This window comes from Populus euphratica, unplaced genomic scaffold, assembly GCF_000495115.2.
Source record: "Populus euphratica unplaced genomic scaffold, PopEup_1.0 scaffold82.1, whole genome shotgun sequence".
Classification (NCBI taxonomy): domain Eukaryota; kingdom Viridiplantae; phylum Streptophyta; class Magnoliopsida; order Malpighiales; family Salicaceae; genus Populus; species Populus euphratica.
In genome coordinates this window covers 149615-160494 of record NW_011499961.1, presented here as the reverse complement: position 1 = coordinate 160494, position 10880 = coordinate 149615, and the positions used below count along the sequence as shown (strand labels likewise).

General features: G+C 32.3%; 1 protein-coding gene across 2 annotated transcripts; it reads left to right on the top strand.

Annotated features, from left to right (window-relative positions):
* Positions 1-3988: 3988 nt before the first annotated feature.
* Positions 3989-10295, top strand: MCA1 (PLAC8 family protein). 2 transcript variants are annotated; one of them, XM_011044847.1, is made up of 10 exons: positions 3989-4382; positions 4496-4570; positions 4933-5034; positions 5437-5878; positions 6775-7190; positions 7786-7895; positions 8529-8600; positions 9220-9326; positions 9767-9860; positions 9965-10295. In XM_011044847.1, the coding sequence occupies exons 4-10, from the start codon at positions 5471-5473 to the stop codon at positions 10015-10017; spliced, it is 1260 nt and encodes a 419-aa protein (XP_011043149.1). In that variant the 5' UTR covers positions 3989-4382; positions 4496-4570; positions 4933-5034; positions 5437-5470; the 3' UTR covers positions 10018-10295. The 2 variants fall into 2 exon arrangements, with proteins under 2 accessions (XP_011043149.1, XP_011043148.1); XM_011044846.1 differs by lacking the exon at positions 4933-5034 and having other exon boundaries at positions 3990-4382.
* The last annotated feature ends 585 nt before the right edge of the window (positions 10296-10880 follow it).

The following is a 10880-nucleotide window of genomic DNA, read 5'->3' as shown; positions in this document are numbered from 1 at the left end:
TAATAAAATAATTAAATGATGAGGATCAAAATTGAAATAAAAATAAATTAGATGATGATTATAATTTTTTTATTAAATGATGAAATTGAAAAGAACAGTTAATTTAAAAAAAGGATAAAATAATCAAATAAATGATGACCAAATTGAAAAGAAAAACAATAACATGCACAAATTGGAATTGAAATGTGCAATTGAAAACAAATTTGAACTTTATTAAAAAAATGAGAACAAAATGAATAAGGATAGAATTTAAAATATTAATAAATAAGAGCAAAAGTCTTAATTTTTACAAGATAACGCAATTTTTTGAAGTAGGTGAGAGAAGTGGGAGAAAAAGAAAAAACCACTGGCATCGCACTACCACCCCAACTCTCTCACATATTGCTCTGCTAGGAATATATCAGAGGGTGCTCCCCGTAATACAATGAAAAGGAAATTTTGAATGTTGGGAGACGCCGCATGTACTATTTAAAAGATGCGGGCACCTTCCATACTTTGATATGTGCTTTGCATATACCAACTAATTTTTATATATATTTAATATTTATTTAAATACTAAGTTGTCCATAAGTTAATTTGATTATAAAAAAAAACTAGTGTGAAAATATAAAAAAGCCCCTGGACACTAGTTTTAAAATTTTTGTTTCAAAGGTATTTTAGTACTTTCATTGTGCCTCTGAGATGTGAAGAAAAAAAAATAACTATATTGATCGATTTGGTAATGACTAATAAACCAGTTGATAAATTAAATGTTCAATGTTTTATGTATCACAATTATAGACACAATAAATCTGAATGTCATACTAATTTAAATAGTAATGGTAATAGAAAATTTTAATTTTGTAAAGAAGAAAGATAAAAATTCTTTATTGATGGCTTGTCATATGAATAAGAAAAATAATCAAGTTTTATGGTATATAGACATTGGATGTAATAATCACATAAGTAGAGATAAAACCAGTCTTCTTTGATTTAGATAAGTCTTATCAAGTTTTTATGAAGTTTGATGACGAGTCTAAAGTTTATGTTATAGGAAAAGGAATGGTAGCGGTCCAAACTAAGAAGAATGTTGTCCATACTATTTGTGATGTTTTATTTGTTCTAGAATTAAAAATAGATTTTCTTAACATTGACTAGCTTCAAGAAATAGAGGTATACAATTTATATATATATAAAAAAAAAGTATGTAGAATTGAATATGACAAATTGAGTTTAATTGATAAAGTTAACATGACACATAATTGATTGTTTCTTGTATATCTTTAAAATATTATCCATTCATACTTTTTGATGAGATTAAAAGAGAAAAAATGGTTATGAGATTTTCACTATAAACATCTTAATTTTGGTTGATTGAAAATTCTATATCAAAAGAATATGGTGATGGGTTCTCATAAAATTCTCACTCCTCAAATTTATGAAGAATGTATTGTTAGCAAACAACATTAAAATCAATTTCCACGAGAAAATGGTGGAGAGAAAGGAAGCTATTAAAGTCAATTCATTCCAATATCTATAGACCAATAACTTCATGTTCTAATGGAATGTAATCACTTTCTTTATGGTTATAATTGAAAAAGAAATATGAAGTTTTTGAAGTCTTTAAGAGGTGTGAAACACTTTTAAGAGTGAAGTTAACCTACCAATAAAAGTTCTTCGAATGGATCATGGTAGAGAATACAAATTACATAAATTTACAAATTTTTATGAGAGCAATGCAATTAAAAGGCAACTTATCGCAACTTATATGCCTTTTCAAAATGAATTTTGTGAAAAGAAAAATGAGTGATCTACCACATAATTTTTGGCATGCATAACTTGAATAAAAGTCTTATATTTGTCATTCAAGATAAGACACCAAATAAAGTCTGGAGCAGACAAAGATCGACGGTTGATCTTCTCGGAATATATAAATGCATTATTTATGCTCATATTTAAGATGTTTTTCTATATTTGAACTCATGTCATCATGTTTGATTTTGTTTGAAAACACACATTAAAAAAAGGGTGTTATTTAAAACTTATAAGCCATCAAAGTCTCTTACTCTTAATTGATATGAGATATTAATATTATTATAATCCTCTTAGCGAGGAGAATTGGGAATATAACTCGTGCTTTTATTTATGATGTTAATGACGATACTGGCTCAAATCTGCTACATGGTTAGCTCATCAAAATATATTATTTTATATTTAGATTTATAGTTTGTGGTAAATTTTGTTATAAAAACGAGTGTTTTGTGAAAATAGAAAGTATATGTAACTTATAAATAGTAAATTCCTCCCCTTTTGACTTATGTGAAATATTAGCATCATCATAATTCTCTTCTAGCAAGGAGGTTTAGAAGCTGAGAACAAGTAGCTTATATTTCTAGTAACAACTAGAATAATAATACAATAATGATGTAGATCCAAATCCATTACATGATTGACTTTAAAGAGATATTGTCTCCTGTTTAATTTTATGGTCTTGTAATGTAATGACTTTTGTCTTAAAAACATAATTTTGAGAACTACTTGATATCTATAAGATTGGAAAATATATAACTTCTAATCAATACTTGATATTGATATTATCAAGTTGTATCATTTCATTGGCTTATGATTTTATTGTCATCTACATTTTTGTTTTATTTATGAAAATAGTATTATTAGTTTTAAATCATATCAAAACCACCAACTAACATTATTCTATTTTTTTTTTTAAATGGAGAGAATCAGCCCCTAGACCGTCCATCTCAATCATGTGCGTGTGATACTTTTATATACTCAAAACATGTTCCCGTATGTTTTATGCATGGTGATTGAAATTAAATAATCTCGTTTTCAAAGAAAATTGAAACGGAATATATTTTACGCACTAACCTGCACAAATGGCCAGTAAATTGATTCTGAAACGGTCAGACCCACCCCGCATATCTGTATAAGATCCACTAACATCCCACCTCAGTACTCATAAATGGACATCCAAAAGACAAACAATTATTCATTGATAATGAAATTTGATTTTTATTATATGGTCGCGAATGAAAATGGAGACGGGTGGGAAAAAACATGGGGGACACGTGTGATGGACGGCATGTGCGCTCTATCATCCTCTTCAACCATCATGGGTCCCACATGGGAGTTGCCAGAGAATGGATGTTGAAACTGAAAGCTGCATTGTTTTGCTGCTCCTATGTTTCTTGGAGGTTACTGTTTTGACGCTAATACCCCCTTTTTGCTAACTCTGTTTTGTTTTTGCAGCTAAATTGTTTTTTAAAGAATTTTTTAATTGTTTTTATTTTATTGTGTAGTTAAAAAAATAAATTATTAAAAATTAAAATATATATTATTTTAATGAATTTTTAAATAAAAAATATTTTAACAAATATAATATAATTATATTAAGAATCACAATATAACGAATTTGGTATCATATACTTTTTTTTTTAACGATGATTTTATTTAATTATTTTAACATTCAAGAAAAACTTTTTATACGTTGGGTTAAATTCCTTTTGAAATCAAATTAAATATGACAGCGTTTAACCTCATAAAATATTAAGTTGCTATCAGAATTTAATAAATATTTTTAATGTATTTTTATTTTGTTTAAATTTAAATGTTTTATAATGTTTTGAATTATTTTGGTATAGTGATGTTAAAAATAAATTTTATAAAATAAAAAATAATATTTTTAAATAAAAAATATTTTAAAAAATAATCTTTACCATCTTACTAGCAGTCGATTTATGTGTGTATATATACGAACTTCCACCAATTCTACTTAAATTATCAATACTATGCATATTCTTATTCTCAACAGGGAGATATTTTAGATTTTGATTGCGAGAAATTGCCACGGCATTGGTTTAAATGCATAATGAAAGATAAAATGTTCAGAGCGTTGAGCATACCTCCAAATCTACTACTTTAAAAAAGAAGAAGAAGACACCCTCCATTACTACGACAACTGCCAGCTGGAGCTCGTTAAATTGCTATTCCCTTCACCCTCCGTCGTCTCAAAAAAAGGAAGTGTCCTTTCTAGTAATATAAAATTCTCAACGAGGGCATTTCTGTACTTCAACCCAACTCCTCTCCTACTACCTAGCTAGCTAGCCTGGCGTGCTTGTGTGGTGTGTCTGCGGGCACTCAATACTCACAACCTCACAAGACAAACAACACCGTTACTGTGAGCGATTGAAACATTGACACACACAGACAATCTCTTCTTTCTCAGAAGAGGCCAAAAACTCGTTCAGAGGAAGAAGAAAGAAGCTCCTCTTTCTTCTCTTTTCCGCAAAGCAATGCCTGTGATCCCCGGAATTCAATGCTTTCTTTCTTCTTCTCACTGATTTTCACATTTCACGAAAAGAACTAGCATTTGCATGGAGAGGAAGGTGAGTTTTTCCACAAGCATTTTTTATTTTGTTTTTTTATGATAGTGTTTCTTCAAAGGCAAGATTTCAGTTTTTTGCAATGCGATTTTGAAGCCTTTTGTTTTCTCTTGCAGGCTTTGAATTCCCGGTGAAGTTTTTCTCTTTATTTGCGAAAAATTAGAAGAAGAAAAGAGAGAGTTCGAAAAAAGGTGGGTCAATGGAGATTTGAACATTCTTTTTTTAAAAAAAGAAGAAGAAGAAGAAGAAATTGATGTGTTATTGAATTTTTATTTATTTATTTCAGCTTTTATTTCTTTTTTACTTACTTTGAAAAGTGATTCAAGAAGCTTAATGTATAATAATGCTTTTTTTTTCTCTCTCTGCTTTATCTTTATTTATTTATTTATGTATTTATCTTTGCTGTTTTTGCTTAATTTTGTGGCGGTTGAAACGGTCAGTTACACCGTTACACTCAGCTTTTAAAGATCTTGAACGGTCATGCTGTTTGTTTCTAAAATTGAAGATCTAGTAAACAAGTCTAGTATTTGATCTTGATCTGGCTCGAAACCAGATACTCTCTGCATAAGAATTCTTTGAAGTTGAAGTAAGCGTTATATAAAGTGATGCAAGCGAAAAAAATTACTGCAATATTGAAGAAGTTGGCTTACAAAAGGTGAAATGAATTGATAATGCTTTTAGTTTCTCGACATTGACTGCATTTTTCTAAGAAATTTTTTATTTGAAAGCTCACCTATTTATGCTTTGGTTTTGTAATTTTGGCATGTTAGTCAGGCAGCTTCAATTTGGTATAAAACTTGAGATTGTAAAAAACAAAAAAGAAGCTGATTAATGTGACTCTTTGTACGAGCACGATTAGATTTGGGGTGGTTGAAGAAAGATTTAAATTTGAAAAAAAAATGGGGTTGAAAGAAAAAACTTTGGTTGCTTCAATTTGGCAATGATGGCGTTGAGAAAATGCAGTCAAGTAATTTCAATTTGGTAAACAGTTTTGAGTAATGTAGCTGAAGATTTAAAGAAATATATTTGGAGTGGTGATAGTTAATTTTTTCTACAGGTAAGGTAAGATTTAGGTTGCCTGAGTGGTGAAAATGGCAACGTGGGAGCATCTTGGGGAGGTGGCAAATGTGGTCCAGCTGACGGGCATTGATGCAGTGCGGTTAATAGCCATGATAGGTAAAGCTGCAACTACAGCACGGATGCACAAGAAGAATTGCCGGCAGTTTGCACAGCATTTGAAGTTGATTGGGAACTTGTTGGAGCAGTTGAAGATCTCGGAGCTTAAGAGGTATCCCGAAACGCGGGAACCATTGGAGCAGCTTGAAGATGCTTTGAGAAGAAGTTATCTTTTGGTCAATAGTTGTCAGGATAGGAGCTATCTTTACTTGCTTGCAATGGGGTGGAACATTGTGTATCAATTTAGAAAGGCACAGAATGAGATTGATCGGTACTTGCGGCTTGTTCCTCTCATTACTCTTGTGGATAATTCTCGAGTCCGGGTATCATTTATTGTTCTTATTCTTTTTTTTTTTTGCTGCCGTGTTCCTTATTGCTGTGATATCTGTAACTGTCTCCATCTTTTGTTGCTTTGATTATATATGTCTGGCTTGCCTCCTCCTCATTCCTCAAACTCCTTGGTTATTTATTGACATCTAGCCTCTAATGATGGGAGAATGAATTCATGAAACTTGCTTATTCCTTTTCTATCATGCTTGCTTGTGAGCACTAGATTTACAGCTCTGTTAATCAATGGACCTATTTATCTGTCTTCTTCCCAGTGCATGTATTTTTGGTTCACTGTACATTGTATCGCTAAAACACGAGTCATTATCTTGTTGCAAGTGGTGGGAATTTTGGATTATTGAAATGGCTTCAAAATTTGGAAATCTGTTACATAGAGATGGAAATTTGAAATTAAATTCACAGTCTGTGCTGGTGTTTTCTGGTAAGCTAACCTGCAGTGAGTATTTTATGCATTTTCTGTGGGTATCCATGTTTCTGTTTGGGAATGATTGAGGGAATGAGGATTGGATTTCCACAAAATGGTTCCACTTGTAGGGCGAGGGAGTCTTTGAGTTGAAAATGCAAGAACTTCCTTGTTGAAACTTGGTTGGCATGTAGTTTTCCTGTCTGGCTCTATTTTGAATGGTCCAAACAACACCTTCCCATGCACCCAATCACATGCACACTGAACAAAAACTCTCTGTCTCCCTCACAAACACACTCACAAAAAAAAAAAAAGCAACTGCATTTATTCTTGCTTCCCCAGCAATTTATGATAATCCACTCTGTCTCATATCCATAAAGGAATGGGTTAATATTTCATGTTCCTTTATAAAATATGCTATAACCACAAAAGCTCTACTAAGGAGATTTTTTTTTCACTTGTATGCAGGAGAGACTGGAAGATATTGAAAGGGATCAACGTGAGTACACATTAGATGAAGAGGACAGAAAGGTGCAAGATGTTATCCTGAAACCAGATTGCTCAGGAGAACACACCACGATGTTGAAAAAGACTCTCTCTTGTTCCTATCCAAACATGTGTTTTAATGAAGCACTAAGAAAGGAAAATGAGAAGCTTCAGCTTGAACTACAAAGATCGCAAGCACATTTGGATGTGAACCAATGTGAAGTAATTCAGCATTTGATTGAGGTCACAGAAGTTGCTGCTGCAACTTCTCTTCCGGAGAAGAGTTCATCAACAAAAAGTTCTAAGAAACTGGAGCCTACATATTCAGATGTTAGTGAGAACAAACATTCATTTGATGACAATTATAGTACAAAAAGTGATTCTCACAAAACTTCAAGGTTAGATATCCTTAAAAATTTATGTTTTCGGAGTTTCGATGAAATTGTTGTTTGTAAACAGTCATGCATTAATGTGTGGTCCCAACCTCTATTCATAAACCAAAAACATAATCTAAGCACATTGAGTTGGTTTTTGTTTGGACTTTTCATTTGCAAAAGGCTGATTTGGTTTGAATTGATATTTAAGATAGTTCCATTGCAACAAGCTTTGCACGTTTTTGGTAAAGAGCTTTGCTTATGTTGGTTTAATAGAAGGGATTCAATTTGATTGCAACATTATAAATTAATACCATAAATATGTACTGAAATTTATATCAATTTTCAAAACTGTCACCAGGTGTGGTTTTTCCAAGAAAACTGAATTCTCTTAAATTCTATAAAGTCCTGAAAGATTGACACTAATAAGTTGGAAATGCCAGAAAGGAATATGGTTCCAATTTTTCTTTTCCTTTTTTCTTTATATGCATCTCCCTTCGTGCCATGGTATTTCAATGGTCATTGTTTGAGTGCTATATGAAATATATAACCTTCACAATTTCTGTAAACCAAGGGTAGTTCAAAGAGTTTGATGGCAATGACGTACTTTTTTATGCAGAAACACTTCCTCAGTTTCATCAAGAGATGATCTGCTGTCAAGTAGAGGTTCACATCATCATGAAGAATGGCATGCAGATTTACTCGGTTGTTGTTCAGAGCCGTATCTGTGTATGTCTTATGAGGCATTCTGTTTTCTTTTGTTCTCTGCTAGTGAGTTTTATGCAGTAGTGAATCAATGATATATTACCTTTTTTCACCTATTCAGTTTGGATGTACTATGTTCCTCATGCTGTCTATCCCTCTCTTACATTTCATATTCATATCAATGCAGACCAACAATTCTGCGCTAGAAAAACCAATCTCTTTATTGTATTTTTACTTTCCTTATGCATGATAATATAAATTGCAACTAACTTCTTGTTTATTTAATTTTCATTCCTGTTTGCTGCAATGTTATATTAAAATCTCTTCCTTTCCTACACGAGTGATCACCAAAAATGAAGATTTAAATTGTGATTGTTGTTGATGGAAAAAACTGGTTTTGGTTTCACAAACTGTTAACTATTCAAGACATGTAATAAATTTTCAAGTGTCATTCATGTTTTGGGACATCTTATCCCATGTGTCTAGGTTGCATCTCAAATCTTTCAATTTTACTTATTCAATTCTTCTGGACTTCATGTACTCTTGTACTTTTGCTGAAGTCGTCTCAAGGAAATAATTGTCAAAAAATGACTGAGCTTGATAACAACAAAAGGACCTAGCAAATCTTTTACTTACAAGAATCCTTTTCAATTTCAGGTATAAAGACTTTATTCTATCCTTGTGGTACATTTGCAAAGATTGCTACTGTGGCAAAGAACAGGCATATATGTAAGTGGCTTTAATTTTTTAGTCAGGATCCTGTTACATTTGCCAAGTTGTATTAGTCACGACCATAGGTTTACTAAGCTATTTTTGCAATGGTTTGGAGAAACACAAAGGATGGCCAATCAAGGGATTTGAGGGGAAAGAGAGTTGGTTTTCCCTTCTCTCTTCTAATGCTGGAGGGTTCTGCATAACTTCCACATGTTAATTTACTCCGTAGAGTTGTTGTGAACAAAAATCCCAAGTGTTTTCAGAACTTTTGCTTCCAACACAACTGTAGGGGGAGTTTAGAAAGAGTCAAAGACCATATATGGGAGCTAATGCTCTTGATGTTGATTTTGTATCCCATATACTTTATGTGACAATTGGTTTTAAGGGAAGAAAATATTGTCCCAATATTACAAAGTAGCTTTTGGACTTGCAGACATAAGGTATATTACAAAGTAGCTCAGGTATTAGATTTAAATAGCTTGATGAAATACAGGCTTTGAATGTCAGATTTGAAATGTTTTCCTTGTCTTCTATCAACTTCAATTGCAAAAACTATTGGAAACTTGAAATTCTAAATCATTCTTTTGAAAGTGTTTTGAAGCTTCTCTGGTAATTTTATTTTCATGATCATCAGCCTCAGCGGAAGCTTGTAATGAATTGATGGCATATTCAATGATGTTGTCGTGTTGTTGCTATACTTGCTGCGTTAGAAGGGAGCTTCGCAAAACATTGAATATCACGGTAATTCCTACCTTCCTGCTGCATGGTTATGATATTTTTTTTTCTTTGGGTATCCCATAGTTTACAGAAACATGCACATTGGATGGTGAACATCTCTAGTATTTGTGTGTATATCGTGTAATAATAGAGTGAAATACAATGCCTTTGTCCAGAATTCTAAATGCAGTTGCTGGCATTGAGCATATTTTGTAAGGTGATGCTGATATTAAATGGTTCTAAACTGTCCAATTGAAAGTTTATTAAGCCATCACATAACCCTGAAATCATCTGCATAAATGTAAAAGTAATACGCTAATCCATTGACAACCAATGTTTTATGCTATAATTTTCTATTTGTGAGTATCTCCTGTTGTTCCTACTTCCTAGCCAGTCTTCATCTTGAAAATATAGATCTGTTTTCCTCAAGAGTTGCCCCTCACTCCTACCAACTTCTTTGGCAGGGAGGGTTTATTGACGATTTCCTGTCGCATTTGATGTGTTGTTGCTGTGCCCTTGTGCAAGAATGGCGAGAAGTGGAGATTCGTGGGGTTTATGGCATGTATTCTTGGAATCTCTCTTGTTAAACCTGAATTAATAAGATGTGGACTGGTCTTGTGCAATTGTGCTTATGGTGCTTGTCATAAAATCTACTTTTGCAGGTCCCGAGAAGACAAAAACAAGCCCGCCTCCGTCTCAGTTCATGGAATCTTAAGAGATAAGCCGAAAGATTTATTGAGTTGGTGGTTGCGTGTTATATAGGCAATGGGCCATTGCCGCTGCTTTATGCATGAACTTGTAAGGGATCGCGTTGTGCCATGAGTGTTATCCAATATGTTGAGTCACCTATATATGTAAAGTTCAATATCCACTCGTGATGTGCCATAAGCTATATATTTTAATTGATATATAGTTTTATTTCTGTTAATTAGTGGGCTCAGTCTGTTTTATTTCAGTAACGATTGAATGTATATTTTTCTCATATTATTTTTAGTAGGGGTGAACTCAAAAGGATGTCTTTTTAGACCCAATTAAATGCCTATTTAGAAGTGTTGTTGTGATAATTTGAGTTCCAAAATGTCTTTTATAGAAATATATTAAATTATGTTTTTTTAATTTCTTAAAAATATTTTTAATACTATCATATTTAAATTAAATGATAAAAAAATAAAAATAATTAATGTTAAATAAAAATAAAAATAAATTTTAAGGGAGCAGTATTTAGGCCGCCGTGAAATTGCATTGCTAGCTCAAGGAATATTTGAGCAAAAATCGATCATGGATCTCAACAGCGTGTTAAATAGTCTAATTATTAGCGGCTAGCCAGCAAATGCGGAGTGTTAGAAGGGACGTTTACATGGCCCAAACTTTGTTACGGGTTGTATCAATAATTTTTTATGGAAAAAAAAGTAATCTATTACATGGCCCAAACTTTGTTATGGGTTGTATCAGTAATTTTTTATGGAAAAAAAAGTAATTTATAGGCCATGTTTGTTTTCTGAAAAATAGTTTTCGTGAAATCACTTTCCAAACTTTCCTGTGTTTGTTTGTCATTAGAAAAATTGGTCAACGAGAAAC

What these genes read in the sequence shown, in the direction of transcription:
- MCA1 (XM_011044847.1), top strand. Translation starts at nt 5,471, where the DNA reads ATGGCAACGTGGGAGCATCTTGGGGAGGTGGCAAATGTGGTCCAGCTG. An exon ending in GGCAAAGAACAGGCATATAT is followed by an intron (nt 8,601 to 9,219) that starts GTAAGTGGCTTT and finishes CATGATCATCAG; the next exon opens with CCTCAGCGGAAGCTTGTAAT. An exon ending in GGAGATTCGTGGGGTTTATG is followed by an intron (nt 9,861 to 9,964) that starts GCATGTATTCTT and finishes CTACTTTTGCAG; the next exon opens with GTCCCGAGAAGACAAAAACA.